Here is a 24,354-nt window from a genome sequence, read left to right on the forward strand (position 1 = left end):
GGTCCTGCGACTGGTGGATGAAACTCAGAGGAAAATCTGTCAAGGTGGATGTTGAAAGTAGAGTGTTTTTTACAACCGACCGGAGTGGAATGGGACACTAATGAAAAAAGAGAAGGAGTGGAAACATGTTTTTATCCAGAGACAAAATCATCAAGGTCGAATGGACAGTGTACATCAGTGATATGCTATTTATATACATTTGCTTTTGTTTGTAGCCTCTGTAGATCAGGATTCAACCCCCCTTAAGGTTCATTTATACTCCCTTTATGTACGAAAAAAGATGTATGTTGTAAACGTCACTGCCCTCATATCTCCATGTGTCCTTTATGATGGCACAGATACAGCCAATAGAAGACACTGAGGGCATGAGGCTACGACTGAGGAAGTCGTTATAATGTACCTTTTAATGGAAGCAGCTTTTTCGAAGCCGGTGGTTTGTTAGGCCATGAAATACAACGCAACGTTTGGACTGAGGAATCTTTTCACTTTTGCACCCCAATACCATATTATCATGATACTTTCTGGGGTATGCTGAGTAATGTGATTACATATATTACAATACATATTGCATTTAATTACCTTACTTTTTGTCTTTTAAGTTCAGTTTTACAGTCAGGTTATCTCACTTCAGTCATCTTTATTACTGCGAAATGTGTTTGGTGGACTGACAAAGCAAAAGATTTTATTATTCTTGTTGACTACCAAATGTTTGATTTGTATTTGCAATATTAATCATTTTTAGAATTAAAAATGCAAAAGCTCTGTTAAAGGAAAAATCCTGCAGTAAAATATTACATAAGTAAAAGTAAGTATGTATAATCAGGAACATTTACTCAAAGTATTAAAAGTAAAAGTACCTGTTGCAGAAAATCTTTGAAAACAAAACCACCCCAAAAAGTTAAATTGTTTAAAAAAAACAAAACTTAAATGTTGTATGTGTCAAAAAATGATTGCCATTTTCTTAAAATTTATAACAAAACGTCATATTTAATCAACTCTTCGTATGGTTTTTTTATGCAAAAATTTTGATTTTTAAAGTAACTAGAATTTTCAGATAAATGCAGTGAATCACAAAGTACAATATTTCCCTTTGAAATGTGAATTTTAAGTATAAAGAGTCATGAATAGAATAGACTCAAGTAAAGTAATCATACCTTAAATTCATATTTAAGTACAGTACTTAAGTTAGTGTGCTTAGTTACATTCCACTGCTGCACTGCCCCCATAATCTCGGACGGAGCCTCCTGTCAGTACTCTTGTGTTAATTTTATCAGTATTTGTAAATGTTTTCTAAAGGCTTACATATACGGATGAAACACAGCAGTGCCACTGGAGATTGCGGGGGCAGAGTTGTGTATTTCAAGCAAGATACGACTGTAATGGATGCCGAAGACATTTAAAAATATTGAAACAGCACTAATCAGTATTAAAGAGAAAAGAATTGTCGCAATGTACTTATTAGCCTTGCAGACCACCACCTGCTAAAACGCTGCCTCCATTAAAAGGTACATAATAACGAACCTCATCCACTGCCTCTTTTGCTGTTGTGTGAAACTTTTGACTCTGCCCTTTAGTGCCATCTATTGGCTATATCTGCGCTATCATAAAAGGCACGTGGAAGTATGAGGCCTATGACGTTTACAACTTTTGAGATAAACATATCCGTTTTTGTACATGAAGGGAGTGTAAATGAGCCTTTAGTGTTCCCCATTTGGTCCTCTGCAGCCCATCTGTACATGCTGCAGTGATAAGAAAGTAAAATGAGAAGGAATCCTGTGGTTTGTTTCCAAATCCATTAATATATCTGAGTGTGTATGGTTGATCCCCCCCCCCCCAAGGCTCTGTCAGCTGTGACTTTAATCATAATTAATCCTAATAACCATGTTTTTAGAGGGGTTGACGGTGGGGGCGCGGCTGTGACAAAGATCCTCCTCTTCAGAGCAGGGTGAAAGAAAGAGGGTGAAGAGAGGAAAACAGTGGACGTAAATAAAAGTGGCAGCCCCTCGGGTATCTCTCTCCCTAAATAACCTGGGAGCTGTGAAGGAGTCACTAATTACCCCTCCCACAGAAAGAGAGGAGGGGGGAAACAGAGTAACGGCCAGTCATACTCGCGCACAGAATTAGCCCGGGCCTGTCAGTGTCAGAGGCTATCACAGGGAGATAACAAGGCACAGATCCATAGATCGTGTAAGGCAAATGACAGCATCACGCCCGACTGCCAGTGGCTCAGACAGGAAATGGAAGTGATATATATACGTATCAAGGCCGTAGATCGTCAAAAACAGGCCGCGGAATCGGTGTGACGAGAGCATACTACTAAATACAGCGAGGCAGACAGACTGTCACACAGTGACCAGATGAATCAGAAAGGATGTCACCATGGCAGATCATCAAGGACTGATAACAGGGCCACAGACTGTTAAACATGGAGAAAAAGAAAAATCTGTAAGACACTCTCACATAAGGAATAACAGTCACAGTGTGCACTCAGGAGCTGGGAGAGTACTGAAAACCACCAGGGCTGCTGCTACAATACAGCTAACAGTAATGTCATGCATATGTACAAAAGACAGACATTAAAAAAGGGAGCCACAGAGAGAGGAATATCAAATACTCATAAGTATCCCCCTCAGCCAGTGTGAATGGGCTCTAATTATAATCTCTTTTCACTTGTTTTCATGGATATCACTGATGATATACCGAGTGATTTCCTATATTCTCTTTTTCTTGTGCCACCTACATCCTGTCATTACTTCCTCTAAATTTATGTCTACTTTCTTCCCCTCTGTGTTGACCCCGCTCTCATGCATTTTTAATATAGCTGCCTATCTTATATCTCTTTCAATATCCCAACGAACAAGCACATTGTGTTTCAGTGGGAATGCAATAATATGGGAACAATTACAGTCCCCTTTGTTTCTCTCTTTTCTTCAGGAACTCACACCGTCTTCAACCATGAGAGAATGAGTCACTGAGAGAAGAGCTGAGAAGAGGAAGAAACCAAGAGACTGATAAAATCAAAAGGGGGTGGGGGGGGACGAAAAGTTGAAACAGATAGGCCATTATGGAGAAGTACGCAGACCCATCCGATACTTCGGCCATCCAATCTCCTGAGGCCCCAGGGGACAAAGCAGGTGGAGAAGGAGGCGCCGCCAAGTAGACAAGCCAATGTGATGGACACAGAGAGGATGGACAGGCTGCGTTTTCGTACTCGCTGCCTATTTGCCGGTAACCTCTCCGGCCTGATCGAGAGTTCGTCTCCCTTGAAAGTTAAAGAGAAGTAAGGAGCAAAAGTGCACAACTTCAGAAGACATGGGAGAGTATGGACACTTCTTACATGCTTATTTTAAGAGTATTTGATGCTGCATACATTTATTTTTGTATAAGGGTAAGATAAAGGCTAACCCAAAGAGGTTAGCATTCATCACAGTGATCTTTACTGAATTTATACTTGCTGTGCTTAATATTACTACACCTTGAACTGTGATTATGGTAATCCATCCTTTCTAGAGGACAATCTTAGTTGCAAAGGAAGTCCTTGGTGTATAGATTTGTGATAACCTGAGCAGCTGCACACAATCCTACAAAGAAGTTAATCTTATAAAGCCTGTTCTGTAATGAAACTCAGTCGATCAACTGTACAGATCTCTCACTGTTATAATGAGTATAAAGAAAAGGGGAGATCAGTTTCCTTGTTGACGCACTGACACAACTAGGCCTTCACCACATCAAACTGCCTGCAGAGCCTGTGGATGTTGGGGGAGCGAGAGACACAAGAGAAATGGTGAGCAAAGAGCCCAACCACTTGCTCACGGGCCAAACCAACAGCAAGAGCACCTTGGCGGACAAGCTGCCCGGGACAATGACTGTGCGGTCTGTGCTGCTCAATCGAGACTCCCCAGATATCGAGAGCCGCCTCAAGCGACGCCGCAACCGCACCCACCAGGTCCGCTTTAAGGACCTGGAGGATGGCAGCAGCAGCAGTGGCAACAGTGGAACAGGAGAAAACAATAGCCATCAGAGGCCTGCCACGGACTGTGACAGCCCACATCCTCTTCGCAAACACAGCAGCAGGTCCCCCAAGCCATGGACGGACAGGGACAGGCTGCGGACTCAGAGTCTACCTGGCCAAACTTCTGTGGTCGGGGCTGTGCGTGGGGACATGGCAAGTACTATAGAGGTGGTGGCTGCTTTCTTAGCCCGAGCACCACCTCATCCATTGACACCAGGTCCCACGCGTCGATGCTGGGTACCGCCACAGACTAACTCCCTAACCTTGCCAATGACACGCAGGCCCAGCACGAGCACCAGCACAGCCATCCAGACCTCCCCATGCCTGAAAAAGCCCCAGTCCCTTTCCTCCACTCACACACGCAGCCACAGCCTCGGGGACTCAGTGGGCATGGATGGGGATGACGAACATGACTCTCAAGATGAGTACCTTACGCACAACCACGTGTCGGTGCCTGGGTCCAAGGATCAGAATGGTCCTCCTGGGGACCGAGCTGTGATAGAACGGAGGTCTAAAGCCTCCAGGACAGACATTAAATCAGCTGTTAGTGTGGTCAAAAGCTCCAGGCACAGCTGCCCACCTTCAGTGCTTCACAACACTGAGCCATTTCACTGTTCCTCTGTGTCCTGTCGAGATGGCCCCAAGCGTCAGGGAAGCAGCACTCCCTCAGTAGTCAGGAGGAGGAAGCGGCTGAATCGGACAACAAGTGATCCTGGAAAGGAAGTGCACTACTGCACTACTCCCACTCAGACTGAAAGCCCCAGTCCTTCCCCACCACCCTCAAACACCAAACTCTGCACCACTCAAGTTCAAACCGAGAGCCCTTCCCAACCTCAAAAGTATTGCACCTCCCAAAGTCAAACAGAGAGTCAACATAAATCTCCACCTTCGAGTGACAAACAATGCACAACTCAAATCGCCAACTCTCGTCCAGCCCTACCTCCAAACACTGAACAGTGCACCACTCAAATCCAGACAGACTCGCCCTGTCACTCTCCTCCAAATCATGAACCTTGCACTACCCAAACACAAACTTGCAGCCCCTGTGCTTCCCCACCTTTGACGGTATCACCAATGCAAACTCAATCTGAGCATCCAGTATCCCTACCTGCGACTCAAGACCCTCCTATCACCCAAATAACAACTGTGCCTTACTTTACCTCTCCCCCACCTACAAGTGCGCAGACCCCTGAACACTGCGCCAAACAACTTTGCTCCTCTCCAGCCAAGTCAGCTTGCGCTACCCCACCGCCACCCATAGCACTGACCATTCCTTGCTCCACTTCTGCACCTACTGTCGTCCAACACCCTATCCCCTATTACACTGTTGTGTCGCCACCAGCGACCCCTAGCACAGCTCTTGTCTGCTCCAGTCCTGCACCAACATACCCCACCCCAAACTGCACCTCCCCTACCCCAAACATAGTATCATCTGCTCCCCTAACCTGCTCCACCCCTACACCAGCTATAACCCCCAATGTGACATCCTTTGAGCCCACCAGACATCCAACTCCCACCCCAAACATAACACATCAGCCCCCACACAATGAATCCAACACTACGCCTTCAAATCTAACACCCTGTACATTTGTAACTCAGACTGCCCTGTCCTGCACCTCCATAACATATTACTCTACCACACATTCAGTTAGTCACCATGCCTCTCATCCTAATTCTACTACACCTTCTTATGCCACCCTCATACAAACCGTGTCTCATTGCAACATCCCATGTCAAGCTCTGCAAAATACCTCTTCTGCCAACACAGGCAAAACCCCATTCTCCTCCCCAGTCCCCAAACTAAAATCTTGCACTTCTCCGCCTCCACTTGTGAAAACGTATGTGTCCACTCTTCCAAATGCACAGCTATGTGCAACGCCAACTAAAGCTGTTCCTCTTTATTCTTCCACATTTCGTGCTGCACCACCATACACCCCCCCCTCTCAGGCGCCCTACAACGCTCAGGATAAGAGGGGCATTCGACTTCCACCTCCTCCCCCACCACCTCCACCTTACACACCGCGCAAAAAGGGAAACGATCCGCCAGGTCCTGCAATCCGAACACCCATGCTCAGGGCAGACAGCAAGGCCAGCAAGAAAGATAAAGACGAGGAGAAGGAGAAAAAGGAAGATGTAAAATGTACAGACTCACCCAAGCTCTGTGAGAGAGCCAGCTCTCTGAAGCACAGAGCTCAGACTCCGCCAGTTGCTGTGATGAAGGGAGAGAAGCAGTCCTCTCCCTCCTCTCCTGCCAAGGCCTGTTTTAAGTCCAGCTGTCTCAGCTCAGCCCAGGCTCAGCTTGGGGCGCTACACAAAATGCTCTGCTCAGGACCCAATGCTAGGCCCAACACCCCCAATAGCCAACACCCTCTCCCTCCAAACCAGCAGGGCTGCTCTGGAGCCAGGGGCTGCTCTGCTTCTGGGGAGCGGCCTACAGCTGGGCCCCTGACTGCAACCCAGGCTGACACACTAAGACAGGTCCAGGAAATTCTGGGAGGGTTGGTGTCTGGGGCAAGGTGTAAACTGGACCCATCCAGGGTGACAGAAAAGCTCCTGGGTCCCAATGGACCCCTGCACGATATTCGCAGCCTGCAGACGCAGCTTCACAGCCTGGAGGGGGTCCTGGAGACCAGCCAGAACACCATTAAGGTCCTGCTGGATGTCATTCAAGACCTTGAAAAGAAGGAAGCCGAGCGAGACGGGTGAGGCAATATTTCATTTTTTTCGGCAGTTAACATTTTAGGAATTGAAAGGTAACACCTGCACTCCATATCACAAATCTCTTTTAATCAACAACCTTTGAGCTCAGTCAGACCATTCTCAGGTCATAATACATACTAAATTACAAAATAGCATGCCTCCCATATTGCTATAAAATCATTAACATGCCACCACTGACATAAGTTGCTCTGAAGGCTTTTCACACTTGAAATTAATTAGCCCTGGGTTGACCTACGGCCACATTTAGACCGACTTTGGCCAGCCCATTGACACAGTGGAGATGCCAAGAGTGCCAAGAGTGCAGACAGCTCCAGCAAAAAAATGCAATGTAACGTCGCTCAGCTTGCTGCTCTGGTGGCTAATCAAATGCATACAGGTCCATATTCATGGTAGATTACTTTGTAATGTGAACCGTATTTTTACTACAATCATCATGAAAGCAGATAACAGTCTCTAAAAAAACCCTTACTCATAGTATTTTAAACTACTGCTCAGTATTTTGGCCTCTGATAAGCCTTCAGATTCATGACTCTACTTCTCAAACCGCCTGTTCGGGATTGCATTTCTGTTACTCTTCCACCAAAATTAATGAGCGTATGCTTTCTCATTGCCAGTAGACCAGAGCCAGGAACATGGTTCTGCAGCAGACAAGTTTGTTTTTCTGTTATTTTTACTGGTGCGTCACATTCACAGACAGGCTTGAAAACAGGTTGGTGAACATTAGAAAGCAGCTTACAGGCTAGTAAAAATGTTTGCTAAATGAGTCATTTGTCTCAGGAGGGAATGCTAAAGCCCCTTTACCACTGCACAAACCCCCCCCACTAGCATTTGCTTGTATCTGGCTTTTGTATGCAGTGGAAAAGGTTACAATCAGCATTCACACTTGGGTCAAGTTACTCTGCAGTAGTCATGGTTATTTATCAGCTCTGGCTCCGATTGGCAGCGATGGAGATCAAAGAGAGATCAAAAAAGATCAAAAAAGAAGTAAACACTATGACATTTTCACTGGCATCTATATTGTTTTCTAGTGTTTACAACCGTAAAACAGAAAAAAGAAACAGTACATGTAATGGGAAAGGACTCTATAGCCTATTTTTAACAAGTTTTCCTGTATTTAATACGTACCTGCGCAGATTTTGGTTTAAAAAAATGGGGGGTATAGTTGTAACCTTTCCAATAAAATATGAAAGCCAGATATCAATGGTTGGTAGTGGGTGTTTTTGTGCAGTTGTAAATGGGGACCCTAACCCCATTGTCTAACAACACACCCACACCAGTGCAGCCTCTTGTGTTTGAATATTGGGCTGTTTTTCAGGATTGTCAAAGACTGAAATGACATCTATGGTTCACTGCTCACATTTTAGGCACTCAGTAATGATGTCGCAACTATTTAATTTGACAGTGAAATAAGAGACATATTCACAGAATTGATGTGAGAACTGTTTGAAACTCAATTCACACAAAATGATCTTAACTGTGTTTCAGGTGCTAACCTTGAAAAGTCAAAGGATAACCTCAGCTAGAGTGGGGTTTAGTGCAAGGCTCCACACTTAGCCCAAGAGTTAACTTCGGTAAAACTATTCTTGGGTCAACTTTCACAACACATTCCACATTTAAAAGGTTAAAAACTCTTCACATCGTAGGGTGGATGACCCAAAACCAGAGTATTATTTTTCACAACTTATGTCCAAGGTGGTGTTCAAAGGTAGTGCCAACAGTGCTGTGAAATGTTGCATAGCCCAAAGGGGTTTGGAAAGGGGTTTGTCTGGGTTTAAATGTTGTGTGAAAGCCCTGGGCCAAAAAGAGGAGCTATCCCACATTTGAAGTTGTAAATGTGAAATGACTGGGAGCCGTAGGCTAATGGAGCTGTAAACCCAGGGCTAAAGGGGGCTCTCAGCCTGGGGCCAAGTGTCGTGTGAAAAGCCATCTGGTAATCTGTGGCCAACTTTAGTCAGTCTTCAGTTAACTCTTATTAGATAGATAGAGAGAGATAGTGAGATAAAGAACAGCAGGACTATACGTGAATTATGAGTGTCTGGTATTTTTGAGACCTGGAAAGTAAATGTCAGCATGTAGCCTAAGTGCCTGCTGTTTTATTCCTAGATACTTAATTTCTCAAGTGAGAATGTGTTTCTCTCCACACACAAAACAAAGGAGGGGGACACATTATAATGCGATCATAGCTTTTCACTAAAAGATTGTCTTCTCTCTCCTGGAGTCGGGTAGACAATTGGGCGTTGTCTGCAGAATATTCCTTAAAAAAGAGGAATATTCACAACCCAGCTGTAATAACCTCGCAGCATCATGTGCAGTGAACATTACAGATAGATGATTGTTGTGCCTAAGCTTTGCTGTGTTGTAGCTCCTCTATTTATAGCCAGTCCCAGCATTGTAAGCATTGTAAATACTTTGGCAACAAAGCCGTGCGTGCAACGTAAATTTGGTGAGAATGAGAAGGCAAGAGGGACAGATGTGGGTAAGAAGACAGGGGAGCATCTGTAGTTATTTTATTTAGTCTCATGTCAGTCATGCAACTCTTGATCTCAACTCAACAAGATTGCTGTCATGTCAGACCACAAGGAGCAATTTGGGACTCGGATGCACCCGTTTCGCAGCAGCTTTTTCCTACTGCATGTATGCAGCAGACGCGTATAGATAGGAATCTGCATTTGGCTGTTATCATGTTGGTGGCTTCAGTTGTGCCATGCCTCTTAGTGTAAACCCTTTACCATTCTCATCAAGTCTTTAATTAATCTGCTTCCTACATCGTAAGCTGCTTAGTAATTTCTCCCCGCCTTATCACACAGAAATAGTACATGATGTGGGGACGAGAGAACTCTTGCGATAGACATGGACGGATGTGTGTCTATGAATCCATGGAAAGACTTGACTGAAATCCGAGCAGCGTAATCCAAATCACACACTAATGCCAAAACTACGCCTTGCACAACATGTGACTGCACAGCCTTCTGTCTAATAAAGTGACACATCTTGCGTGTTTCAGTGTAAGAATTCAGTGATGGGGCTAAGTCTAATGCATGCAGACTTGACTTTTACCTCATAAGCATTGTTTTATGCCTGGAGTGATATGGTGACTCATGGTTTTACGTAACAGCCGGAGCCTGTTGGAAGGGGTATCGTTCATTAAAAAATGATCAGGGGTGATTTCAGAGTAGATTGGTGTGTTTGCAGGGATGTGTGTGTGCCAGGAATTCGGCTCAGGGAAACGATAACCTGAATATGTCTTTGCGGGCTCACACAAACACACACACACAAAACGTCACTCTTTTACCCCTGATATGTCATCTCTGTGCTTTTCAACAGAAGACATTCATACAGGACCGGACAGGACATTGAGAACTGTGGGACCTGCAGGGACTGCGCCTGCATCATCTACAGGTATGTGGATGGATGTGCGAGTGAGAATTTTTTTGCATATTTATCGCTTCCTTTACATGTGAGCACTGAGAGTGCAGTGCGTGTCACAGCACACAGTTATGTGCATCACTCTGTCATTTTGAATCACGTCAGTTTTGGGAGTTCAGCTTTATGGCTCGGTGGGATTGCCGTTCTGCTCCGTGTGACAGCACAGCACTTTGAGTATGGCCACTCATGGCACAAACACCGCTGCAGGTTTGATCACTTAACACAGTTATTATTTATTAAGACTCATCACACACACACTCTCTCTCAGATTTAATGAGGTGAACAACAACAACACAGATTTAAGTTTGTGTGCCCACTTGGTTTCCTCCCTCCCTCCTCCTCTGCTCGCCTCATTTTTCTACTCTCCTTATCTCTCTTTTACACACACAGATGCACCCAGTGTCAAACACACAAACACACACACGCAGAGTTACTGCATAATCATTCCGCAGTGAGATTTGAATTAAAATCAATCAATTAACAAACAGGATTTCACACTTTACAGGAGGGGGAAGAAAGGCAAAAAGAAAAGTGTGGATTGCTATGAAATTGAAATCCCTGCCTCTTAGTTGTAAATGTCAGAATTGCAAAGAGAAAAGGGAGGGGGGTTATTAGAGGAAGAAGCAAATCTTGCAGAGGGAGAGGAGAAAGAAACAGTGGAGAGAAAGGAAGAATAACATTCAGTGCTTACATGTACAAATATCATTTGATCATCACTGGATTAAACCTGGAAAGCCTGACGCATGAAATAAGTGACAGAGAATTTTATATCTATCTTTATTTAAAACTGGAGGTGTGAAACCTTTTGACCGAATTACAAAGAGGTAAATGGATATGCACTTCTGTAGCACTTTTCTGGTCTACTGGAAGTGCTTTTACGCTATACATGTCAAATTCACCCATTTACACATACATTCATACACTGATGGCTGAAGGAAGCATACAAGGTGCCACCTGCTACTCAGTTAACCTGATACCTAGAGATGCAGACTGCTGGTGATTGAACCACCAATTCTCCAATTAGTGGATGACCCGCTCTAGCTCCTTAGCCACAGCTATAAATGAGATTTCAATTTGCACTTATATTCTTCCGTATCATATATTATACATCCGACTTTCACAGCAATTTATTTTTCTCAAGTGAGCTTTTCATAGAGACAGAATTATACAATGTAAATTTTATTTCCTCTTTGTTTATTTGTTTTTTTTAATTGATTTGTTTTATAAATGTACATATATAAGATATTATTTATGCATATATAGTGTATTTATACTGTACATTTATATTGTGAATATATCGATCTATTGCATTTTTCCGCATTTAGTTATTTTATTTATTTATTGCAAGTGGCAACTCCAGGGTTAAAAAACGAATTAACAAATTAATTAAAAAATTGTGTAGTTTCTTAAATGGCCACTTGAGGCTGGCTCCTGAAGCGAGCCAGTACCCCATAGACAGCCTGGAACAAAAAAAAAAATGTTTTGGTCTCTTTTGCTAATTTTAACATTCATGATGTGAAGTGTACGGGTTTGCATTTTTATACAACTCACCCGTTTACATTAATTAAGGCTTGAAGTTGCACGTATTTAAGGGCGTGGCTGCATCACCACAGTCTGTGAGTAAGAGCCACCCTTATATACTTTCATGTAGGGGAGAGCAGTGTGTCAAAACTTACAAAGTGAATAATCAGTCTGCTAAGGTAAGAGCTAATGATGACCCAGTGGCAACTGCTTTTGCTGAAAAATAAAGCCAACATGGAAGTGCCAAAAACTGTAGTTTTTTGAATGGCCATTTTACACTAGCTCCTAAAGTGAGTCAGTCCCCATAAACCCCCATTTTACAATACCTAACTTAACAGTAGAAATAATCATGTTTACAGCCTGCTACAAAAAACAGTTTTGGTCCCTACAGCTAATGTCAACATTCATGACAAGCGTACACGGGATGTTGGTTTTTTTTTAAATAACTCACCCATTTACATTTAAATAAGGCTAGGAGTTCCGCATATTTAAGGGTAAGGCAGCCTTTCTGTGAGGTGTCACCACAGTCCATGAATCCTCCACAGCTCCACCCTCTCCTCCAAACATGGTCACTTCTGGTTCCAAAAAATTAAGATGGTGACGACTAAAATGCTGAACTCACGGTGGCTTCATTCATTGTTTTTATAAAGTATATCAACTATTATAGTCATCACTATAAAGAGTGTCTGGCCTTTAAATCCGTAAACACATCTGCTGTGACATACTGTATACACACATTTTAACAACAAATTAAAGCTGCTTCAATCAAGCAAATATGTCGCTTAAAAACTGGTTAAAAAAAAAGTGCCCAGGAGCTCAGTTGGTAGAGCGGGCGCCCCATGTACAGAGGCTTTATCCTTGCCACAGCAGCTACAGGTTTGACCCCGACCTTGACCCTTTGCTGCATGTAGTCACCTCTCCCTCCCCCCTTCACACATAAACTATCCTATCTGAATAAAGGCAAAAAAGCCAAACAAAACGCAACAACTTTTAACTTCAACAATATTAGCCAAATGACTGGATTGGTAAGTCATGTGAGTCCCAACCAGGACCCCAGGAAAACTGCTCAGCCATGCAGCTAATTCTTCTCAGTGGCCGCTCATGATATTACTGCAAAAATATCCCCTGTTGCCCAAAAAGCACTTTACCCATAGACCGCCATTGTAAAAGAGACGTCTGTAAAACTGGACAGCACACCTTAATCTGTAAACAAGATCAATTATGACTCTTTATGTCATGAATCTTTGAACAGTGGTGGATATATATTTGTGAAATAGCAATTTAAAAATCTGTCATCACAATGTTAAAATCTATGAGCCAAGCTGGAAATTACGGATGGGGCCAACAGGAGAAACACCACATACTCAGTGAGCCACATGACGCAAAAGTAAACTGGTAAACATGTACCACATTGTTTACCATAGGTTTTTCAGGTCATTATTGATCTTGTCTCAGAAACAAATGGTGTTGTACAGTTACTGCAGTACTCTGATGATTAAAACTCTCATGTAAACACCTTACAGGGGTTATGTCAAATTATGTCATAAATCTGAGGAAGCATAACCCAATTAAAGGGCCAAGATTCATCATCAGTCTTCTTAATTGTGGACCGGAGCTGTGAAATGTGGCGTGTATACAGCTTCGACTGATTGCTTTCAGTGATTTGATTGTGCATGCTCACCTACTCGCTCATTTATTATTTATTATTCGGTAGCGCTAATAAGGTGTTTCCTGTAGCTACAACACATCCTCAACATTAACCTGATTGTCGAACAAATTCAATTATTGCCGAAGTTTAAATGACTATATCCCATATATAAATGATTCATTCTAATTTGGTTATTTTCAGTAATTTATTTATAGTGCTTATGCAAACTTCCTCAATCAAGAAAGAGAGAAGAAGAAGAAGAAAGGCAGTTGGGGACGACGAGGAGAAAGACAGTTGAGGATAAGAGGGAAAAAAGATCTGTGAGAAAAGATGTGAGATTTAGAAATGAGAGGAGAGAGAGGGAGGGCAGAAGGAGAGAGTGAGAAGCCCAAAAAGAAAATGATTCATTCAGAAACTAAATACAGCTTCATCTTGAAAGATCAGAATATTACAGCGCGGGTTTACTGCTCAGGAATGTCGGTATGAAGCAGCGATAGTATCTCATCTTGAAGAAAGGGAATAAGAAATACAGATGATGCCTGGCGTGAGAAATATTACACTTAATATCACAGTGCTCAATCCCAAGCCTCTGTTTTATGGTCAGATGATGACTTATCGCTCCATCAACCTGTCGAGTCGACATGCTTCTTTCATGTGTGACAAGAGGATTTTCCAGCCTTAAAAGGGGAGGAGATTTTCTTTTCTTTGAGGCTCAAGTTGAGCTGAGTCTAAAAAAAGAGAATTTGGCAGCAATAGAGAAGAAGGTGTTGAAGGAAGACGAGGAAGAAAAAAAAAAGATAAAGTGAAACCCGGAAAGGAGTGAGTGATGGAAAAGCCATAAAATCTGACAGGACAGATTCCATCAATTAAAAAAGCTTCTTGAAGAAGTCTTAGCCCTCAAAGAAAAGCACAGCTCAGCACATCACACAGTATCAATCTCGCTGAAAAGCTCCGACAGCAATATATTTAGGGGGAAAAATGAAAATCATTTTCATGCAAGAATTTTCGTCCTCGCCCAATAAGCCGCTGCAAAATTTGACCTGAAAAAATCTAATGTCACAAGACTGCATTTTAAAGCTGATATAATCAATATTGTTACATTAATAATCTGTCAAACATGTTATGTGAAGGAGGTCGCTCATACACTACTGATGAACCCACAGATGTTTCCCTCAGCTGTGCAGAACGTTCAGCACCTTTCAGCTCATTGTTTTGGTTTTCTGGCCCTCAACTTCAATGTTTTGGTTCATTCTCACCACTCTCAAGTCATTACTTTCAGCCACAGAAGGCAGGGATGTAAACAAATTAATAATTGAATTAACAATTAACAGGCCAACATCATTTGGATGCTAATAGATGATGCAGGAAAACATCCTAATGTTTGCAGTATATTTCATCCAGTCATCCTCTCATTACAGATACCGTTTTTTTTTTTAAAAAGAAATCGTGCGCTACGCTCAGTGCAGTTCTGATTTGTAATTTCCTCACAATTTAAACCTTGTGTTCTATTTTCCTGCTCAGTAACAGAGCTTTTATTTAGATTCACTGTACTTGTTACTTGTTTTCCTTTTTCTTATAAATATATGTATGAGGAGTATAAATGGCAGTAGGAAACAATATAAGGCACAAAATTAAGCAGACTAGGCAAATTCTAACAGCCTCCTAAATACACACACACACACACACACACACACAAACCAGGGATTGTACCCATTATCATTATAAGACAAAGTAAGCTGTGAAACAATAAAACACAATAGATATGGTGAATTATTGATACGAGATGGTCATTTTTAAAACATTTTTTATTGAATTTACAGAACAATTACTGTATTGTGATGTGCGTATACTGTTGAGAATAATATATGGCGTGATAGAAGAGTTTGGTTGTATCGCCTGCCCCTAGAATGGAGTATGTAAGAGCTAAAGAGCCAGATATTTTTGGAGAGCGGAGACCAAAACAAGACTAATAGGTGGGTAAATATAATTTGTCAACAGGCCAAAAACACCTCTAAATGAATGCCACATGATGAAGTTTCAATCTTGTGATCAAAGTGATCTCTCTTTTTCAATACTGCTGCTGTTCTGTTAATGGTTTTCCAATAAATGATAAATATAGAAACTCCTAACCAACCCATATCAGTTTCAGGTTAAAAAAAAAAACTTCTGGCCATAAAATAGAAATAAGTATAAATAATAATAATAATAATAATAATAATAATAATAATAAATAAATAATACTAATACACAACTAAATAAATAATCTAATGCAGCTCCAAATTTATATATATTGAATATGTTACTTATAAAACATTGCATTAAAATCATCAGTGTTGAGTTTGAACAGAAGTGAGCATAATAGATAATAGTTTTTCCTGTTTTGTTTGGCAGTTTTTAAAAATAAAAAAAAAACAAATAAAAAGGGATATCTAAAGTAGGTAAATAGCAGGAAATAGCGATCAAATATAGTGAGATAAAAGTCTAACAAAAACTATTAATATGTAAAGTACAAAGCAGCAGTGATACATTTGTGTTTAAGTGTGTCATTGTGTGTTTGCACACTGAGCTTTGTTCTCCAGCTGCTCAGGACATCTTTCAGGGCAAAGCTTATATAAAAATGCTAATGACACTTTAAGCATGCAAATATAAATACTAGTGGCTACACAACGTAACATTTTGAACATTTTGTACCCAACCAAGACTCATAAATAAGCACTTCATTTGTTCTGGTTTTCAAGGGTTTCACATTACATGAAGAATAATGCATGATGCATCTGATGTTATTTATCCAGCACCAGTGGCACATTAACTGCATGATAATACGTGAATCTGATTGTGTGGCCGCGCAGGGGTGTTAATTAGCGGGGGAGTTGTGATTTTTCCTTTTTGCTAATGGCAGATGTGCTGGATGGAACAAAGTAGGGTCTAACAAGGAACTGTTGTGCTTAATCCCCGAGGAGTTTTGCGGAGACGGCAGCCTAATCAGATCTGTACTCCGCTGCTTTATCTCTGCTACGGCTCTGTCTATTGCTCGATCACGCATTTCGCTGGAGGAGCTCGATGGGCTGCTGCTCTGAAATGGATTAATGACTCTCCGGACCATACGTTTTCTGCTAAACTATAAGTCCACTAAGAGTTTTTTGCCTTTTTTTTTTTTTTTTTTTCAAACACAATCCGTAATCGCCTTCGCTGAACAGCAGATAATTGAGAAAAGGCTTGCTGAGGAAGCATTCCTGCTCTTTTTCTCTTTTCCTGCTAGCCGTCTGTTATCGTTGGGGATGCCACTCACGCTTGTTTGATATCTGTACTGTGGCCTCGTTTCACACTCGCATTGTTTTCTCTCTGTTCCTCTCATTCACAGTCTGTGCTGACTCTTTTAGGCATCCTATTTGTCAATGAATGCCTCTTCACATCATTGATATGAATATGCATGTGGTGGTGGTGGCTGTTGGGTGGTGGATTCCTCTGCCGAGTCTTCAAGACTCGTAGGACGAAGGCCGCAGACTGATCCATCGGGAGGGCTTGAGACGAACATTTTGTGACAGCGCCTACAGAAACAACTCATCACTCGCCATTCTCACCACACACCCATCATGAATCAGCGCTTCCTGACACACATCTCCACTGACACAACATCGCATGACGGGGCCGGATACTCACACGCTGTCCTTCGATTGCGATAGACCAGAGAGTGAGTTGGTGGAGCATAAGAGACTCCTGAGACTGGGCATGGTGTGTGTGTGTGGGGGAATTTGGGATGACTCTTAATGCATCTCAATAGCTCCAACTTTCTCACCGCTCATTCACTCTCCTTTCTTTTTTTTTAAACTCTAGTGTGCGGTGAAATATTCATCCACATTAAAAATTAATCACGATGGCTTTAAAAGATTTTAAAAAGTAATAATAGTGTTAAAGGAGACCAGGAGACATCTTACCGTTGGCTCGGCGCGGGTGAAGGATGGCTGCCAGACACGTTTGTCCGATAGATCCCCGTGATGGAGCAGCGCTGCACGTCTTGCATGCTTAAACAGGCGGTATAATGTAGCCTGATGAGTTGCAGAGGGAATTAACTGATGACTGCGTTAAAAATTTTCAGTGGTGGATGAGGTATCTGAAAGCCATACTTGAGTAAAAGTACAGATATCTTAACAGAAATTGACTTTGTTAGAAGTTAAAGCAACTTGTTAGAATATTAGGTGAGTAAAAGTCTTAAAGTATCTAATATTTACTGTTCTTAAGTATCAAAAGTATTTTGAATCTGTTAAATGCACTTAAGTACTGAAACTAAAAGTACAAGTAAATGCTGTTAACAAAAAAGCAGGTGGTCAGAATTGTGCATATTATGAAGTTTATTTCTTCATAACATATACCTTTAAAAAGGGAGTATACATGACACTTGAAGAAATAAATTTAAGTATTTTACCTTCAATCTTCAGTTCATCCTTTCCTCTTTTCCTTCCAGATTTTGTAGTAGGTAATTGAAATGCTTGGGGGAAATGTAGTGGAGTAAAAGTATATATATTATTTAGGAAATTGTAGTGTCGTAAAAGGGAAAGTTGGTAGAAATATAAAAAACTCAAGCAAGGTACAGATACTCCCAAAAAATACTACGTTATATTAAGGAAGATTTATTACTTTGTTACATTACACCACTGAAAAATCCACCGTGTGGGGAAATAACACAATGTTTCTTTGTATATCTGAGTCGAGGGCAAATGGCGAAGTCTTACTCCAAAGTGGAGAATCTAGTAAGAACAATGTATAGTGTCTTTGCTGCCACTAAAGTCAGTGTGAAGAGCAGTGGGCTGTGGTGCGTGGAGCCTCATTCACACTCCTCCTGCCCTCTATAATGTGCTTCTGTCTACTTCCCCGTCTCCAGAGTGCTACTCCTCAGCTCGGGCTCACTTTTCCTTTCACCGCCTTTGATTCACTTTCTCATGTGGCCCAGAAGGGCATAGCAGTCCAATTCAAATACTCTCCACATGGTCCCAACACTGGCCTATAGCTACTGACAGCTCCTCATTGTCCCGGTTTTATCCGGAGGAATACGGTACTTTACAGACATCAGAAAGAGGCGCCTTTTCCAGTAGATTGCTTGTGTCACTTCCTCCACTCCCCCCCCCTCGCTTTTTCTCCGTTTTTCTGCGCTTTGAATATAAATACATTTCACACCTAAATGGGGATGAGGAGAAGTGGTGCAAACTTGCAGCCCCGGATTGGGTGTAGGAGCAGCGGGAGAGAGGGGTGAGAGGAGCGTCAGAGAGGAGGTGAGGAGGAAAGATTGCCTCGGCAGCTGCTTACAGATTTGCTTTCCCTTCCACGGCCAAATGAAGCAGAACCCGAGGTGTTTCAGTGCACAGTTTATTCAGGGAAACCAACATCTGCACTATAACATACAGTGTGCAAATGAGCAGAAACTTGTCCAAAATAAATCTGTGACTCGGTGTGTGTGTACGCATTTCTGCTGAGCTCCTCGGGAACACAGCGGTGTGTGAGCAAATTATAGATGAAGTTCTCATGTTAACGGTCACAGGGATATTTCTGAACCTGTATCCAGCCTCCAGCCATTCATTAAACATTGACAATTCTCTGCCATTATCATAACAGGCAGTGAAAAGACCTGACTGAATAGAATATAAAATGAAATCCCAGGGAAAAACAGAGGTTAAGAGAAAGGAGGAGGAGAGGAAAAGTGCATCTGTATTTGAAGAAGCAACAAAGCAAAGGAGACAGATAGGAAAAACACAGCCGAGTATACATTACAGTGACAGAAAAAATACTGTGTGTGTGTGTGTGTGTGTGTGTGTGTGTGTGTGTCTTTTGTAAGATACAGAGAAGACATAATATGAATTTTAAAAGCTACTTTAAAAAACAAATCAGGCATCCCAGTATACACAGAATTTATGTTCATATTGTATTATTCTGCCCTTCAAAATGTACATCCAGTGCTACATTTTGGTGTAGGAGGTAGTTTGTCCAATGTAGAAACTCGTGGAGGTCAGGGTGGTGGATAGACCTGTAGCAAGTCCGGCTGTCATAACTTAAACTGCTCTATGATCTTTACTTTAGTTAAAATTTTTATACTAAAAATGTATCAAACGACAATGTGATAACATTATAAAAAGGGGTCGTTCAAAGTGACAGACCTACAGAGACTTATCAGCTGAATATGCATCTTCCTTCAGCTTTACTGTGCTTTATATTGATTTTTTGGTTCATTGTTTAGCTGTTTGGCAACTTTGCAGTTTTGGGTCATTCACCTCTTTCCTAATGTCATGTTCGGTTGCAGCAGGCGGCTGCTTCTAGTACGAATGCTCTAATAAGCAAAATAGTACCCAACCGGCTCAGGATCAAACAGCAGACAAACAATTGTTTTACCGATAAAGTAATGTAGAAAAACGTTTTTAGCTGCAACCAACAGCTATAGCTCGCTCTGTCAGTTGGTTATCAAAAATTTGCCCCTTTTGCCCTAAGATGCTGAAATTTGGCTTTGAGGTCAGTTGTGTTAAGGTGTGTGTTAGTGTCATAGACTCTGTAAAATAATGGATGCAGCTACCGTGATGTCACCCACTGGTTTGTGGACAGCTATTTTGAAGCCTTGAGTTCGGCATCTTGGCTGTCGCCATCTTGGGTTTTTTTGGAGCCACAAGTGACCGTAGTTGTACAAGAGACTGTAGCTGTGGAGGAGTGAGGGGTGGATCTCAGCATCTGCAGACAGCCTGTCATTCAAAGCCCTTAATTATGTATCTGTATAAACAAGATAGTTATGTCATGAATATTGAAATTAGCTATAGAGACCAAAACTGGTTTTTGAACCAGGCTGTAAACATGTTGATTTCTGCAGTAAAGCTGAGCAACAGCTGAGTAACATGGGGGTCTATGGGGATTGACTCACTTTTGGCGCCAGCCTCAAGTGACCATTTGAGCTACTGCAGTTTTTCGGCACTTCCCCATTGGCTTAATTTTTCAGCCTTGGAGGTTGCCATTTGGTTTGTGTTTATGCCATTAGCCTGAAAAGGGGAATTATTGTTTCTTGATGGATTCCAAGACTCGCTCAATATTCAGTGGGTCACAAGCCAAACAGTTGGCTGGGAGCTGGCAAAAAGAGAAAACAGTTGTATGAGGTAGCGGCTATCGCAATGTTATGGTTGATTCAAGAGTGGGCAGCATGGCATGATTCATCAGTAGTTTTGATGTGGTTAATGGAGGGCATGTGTGGTTAGGTTGAGGCAACAAAAGCACTTTGGTTAAGATTGGGGGAAAAATTCATGGTTTTGGTTAAAAGTTAATACAATACAATCTTTTCCTAAACTTAACCAAGTTATAAATGCTTTGTCTGCTATGAGGAGATATTGTATTACAAGAATGGATGCTGTAGGCAAAGGTTTTTTGCTTCAATCATTATCATTATGAAGTGAATATTGATGGCACAATGCAATGGCAATCGAATAATGATCACCAGTGACGTTTCTAAAAAATTGGAAAATTAGGCTGGGTTTAGTGCACACAGGAAGTGCGTCAACCATTGCACAACCAAGACTAGAAGAGGAAAGCACTTTTGTGTAGCGCAGTACCATCAATTGCTTTCTCAAGTTACCTGTGCTGTTGGTAGCTGCCTGTCTCTGAGGAAAACGTGAAGCAATGGGGTTGTCTGTGCAACATTGGTACCGACAGTAATGCTCTGTTTCTGTTTTTGTCTGTTTCTACGCTAATAGAAAATCTAATCTTTATATCATGTTTGTCATTTTGCTGCATGGGAATCTAATCCCACATGGAAAAGCAGGACCATATATAGAATCATAAAGTAATACTACTACTACTACTACTACTTCTACTACTACTAATAATAATAATATAACATTAGTTATACAGAATTTTGTTTTGACAAACAAAGCAAAGCGGAAATGGGATATATAGAAGGCAATACAACAAGAGAAAGCCAAACAATCCTACTGAACACAAGAGCAAAAAATTAAAACAAGAGGACAAATAATGCAAGATGCAGGATGCAAAATGCCAGTTTAGAATAATACAAACAAGTTCTAAATCAACAAAAGCAATAAAAAGGAAATAAATTAAATAAAACATAAATAAAATAGGCAAAATAAATGAAAACAGTAGTACCATATATAGAGGTATACAGTATAACATTGAGGTATTATCACAGCATGGAAACACACTGAATGAGTATTGAAAACTCCCAGCCATCAATAATATCAAAATGAGGGTTGTTATGATGAACCGTCTAAAACAAATACATTAAAATTTTTGTGGAGTGTTTATGCTTTAAAGAAAGAAAATAAACTGTATAAATTTAAGATGCCAAATTTTCAAAAAGAACCTTGCTCAGTCAATAATACACTTATTGAACCCTGAAGTTAAGCCAAACAACATCAGGATAATCTGCAGACTGCAGAGCCGGGATTTACTTTTCTCTGATATTTCAAATCGCCAGGTCGTCCATATCTGACAGGAAATTGATCCAAACAGATTTTCTCCTTGCTGCGTGTCTTAAACCAAAAATAGAGAGAGAGGGGGAGAAACAGAGAAAGACAGAGATAAATAGAAGCCGATTGAAAGACAAGAGAGTAAAATAAGAGCTGGTGTGTTTTTAGTTTAACTGGATATGAGGTTTTCCTTTCTCTAAAGAAAGATTTGTCAGATTCTTGACTTTGACCTTTTGCTAACAACCCTGTCAGAGCTTTCAAACCTGTGTGTGTGTGTGTGTGTGTGTGTGTGTGTGTGTGTGTGTGTGTGTGCGTGTGCGTGTGTGCGTGCGTGTGTGTATGTGCGCCACTTCCCCCGTGGATGAGGCTGATAATGGAGAAGTGGTGTGTGTGAAATGTGTAAAGGGCAGGGCAGGCAGTTCTTCTGCAGTAATCCATCTTTACTTCAGGGCTGAGCCACGGAGCAACAGGCACCTCGCAGGGGAGAGGGAGAAAATACACTGTCGGCATCACTCTCATTCATACCAAACTACATAGACGAAATACTCAGCCAGCAGGAGCACGAGATTTTCACAGCGAGAAAACAAGAAAACAGAAATGACGAGTATTATTTGTTATGTATAGTCTTGTTTTCCTCTTGCACCGCTGACAGCACGACAGTTACAAAAAAAAAAACAGGCACAGTGGTGTGTGAAGTGTTTGCAGTGCATACATCTAAAAAACCGCATTTGTCTCGGGCCATTCAATGGAGATGTGAAACCGTAAAAATTCTTATACATTCTTACAAATGTGTATCCATCCACCCAGGAGTTTGTTTGTGTGAAGAAATGACAGATAGAGGGCTGGGCGTGAAACAGAGGAGAGAAACTCAGTGAGAGAAGAGGGAGAGCAAGAACCCTTGTTCATGCTTTTTGGCAATAATCACAGAGCCGACCTCGTGCCAACAGTGAGTGCCAGATGGTGCCCATCACCATTGTGCCATGTCTTTGAAACGGGGAGGAGAGAAGAAGATCAAGAGTGGCATGTGGAACAGGGAAGCACTGCCTAATGTGGATGATGTGTCATATAAATACTAATCACGCTAGAATCACACCCACAGCTAAATTAGATCCCTAAAGCTCTTCCACTCGCACCCACTCTCAATCTTCTCCCTGCTTTGGCACCGAGCGTATGTCATTATCAGAGATGATCGATAGACGAGACCTTAAATGCTGAATGCTAACACGTTCATTACTGGTTAATAAATCATTTCCCAGAGTTTCATAATTCTAAGAGTTTTTTTTAATCTGGGTTGCCAGGTTGTGTGAAATCCCTTTCATGAGCGTGGGGCAATGCTCAAAATGAATTAGTTTGTACAACATGTCATCCCACCTCGTCTGCAGGCAAACATGTTAATAGCTGTTCTGACAAACTCAAAGGCGAAATGGAAAGTCGTCCGTAGACACGATTATTGTTCAAATGGGGATGATGGTTCACAATTTTAGACTATCTGTCTTAGATGACACAGTGAAAAAAAGAGAGTCTGAGAGACAAGTTTAAACCCTGCTTACTTTTGCACCTCCACAAAATTCACAGACTTTGGGGATTTATTCATTTCCACCATTTTTTAACCTTATGATCTATGAATATTTTGGGTACAAGTAATACTGGCCTTACTTTTTAAGCAATTGCACTGTCACAGAAACATTTCCGTTGTTAGAATGAAATCATGACCGTTTTTCCTCAGTTGGTGTTTGCTCCCGTGTTCTACACTGTTTGATGTATGTCAGTCATAAAATCTTTGTCTTGACTCGATGAACATGCTTAATATCATTGTGAGTCGGGCTGCTGTGGTACACTGCTTTCAACGTATACCATTGTATGAAAATTGATGGTTATCATACCATTTACATTTGCATATCTAAGGTTTTGATAAAAATATGCAACCGGACAGAGAATCTCACCTGTGCATGTGTCTGTCAGATTTTTTACCAGTACTTCCAATAAAAAAGGTTTCAGTTAACCTCTAGAATTATCTGTTTTCATTCGTTTAAGGGTCGCTGATAATGATAATAGTAGTTATGAATTACCTTATACTGTGAAACCGTGATATTTTGAGAGAGAGTAATCTTAATGTTAAAATGTCATAGAGTTGAAACCTAGTCTTGGCTTATGCAAATACTGAAGATTAATGCTGAGAACATTGTCAAAAACCAATAGCTGTCCTTTCTCCAGAAACAAAGGAGAAGCAATAAACCCGGTAGACAGTAGGGATGCACAATATTGAATTTTTTGCTGATATCCGATATGCCAATATACAAAAACTCATTCGGCTGGCAATTGATACGTATAGGGATATATCCACTTTTTTCCCTGCCCAATTTTAGTGATCAAAAAGTCTGTTCTGTAGTGGAATTAACGTCATATCATGCATACGCTTATCGTGATGGCCCACCAGCAGATGGAGACATGAAATACAATGCTTGTCAATGTAGGTAATATTTATTCATTGTGCAAAATAGGAAAAAACATGTTGGCCGATTCCAATAGTTCATTTTAAAGCCAAAATTGGCCGATACAGATGACCTACCGATATTAAC

The 24,354-nt window shown here is 41.4% G+C and overlaps 1 protein-coding gene across 1 annotated transcript in view; it reads left to right on the top strand.

Moving 5' to 3' along the window:
- The window catches only part of LOC121960073 (mucin-5AC), a 45,008-nt gene that overhangs the window by 6,871 nt on the left and 13,783 nt on the right, over positions 1-24,354 (top strand). The window contains exons 2-3 of the mRNA XM_042509672.1: positions 2,935-6,714; positions 10,058-10,132. Of these exons, the coding sequence (XP_042365606.1) occupies positions 3,782-6,714; positions 10,058-10,132 (3,008 nt within the window). The 5' untranslated portion in view covers positions 2,935-3,781. The remainder of the gene's footprint in view (positions 1-2,934; positions 6,715-10,057; positions 10,133-24,354) is intronic.

The sequence above is a fragment of the Plectropomus leopardus genome, chromosome 20 (genome assembly GCF_008729295.1).
Source record: "Plectropomus leopardus isolate mb chromosome 20, YSFRI_Pleo_2.0, whole genome shotgun sequence".
NCBI lineage: Eukaryota > Metazoa > Chordata > Actinopteri > Perciformes > Serranidae > Plectropomus > Plectropomus leopardus.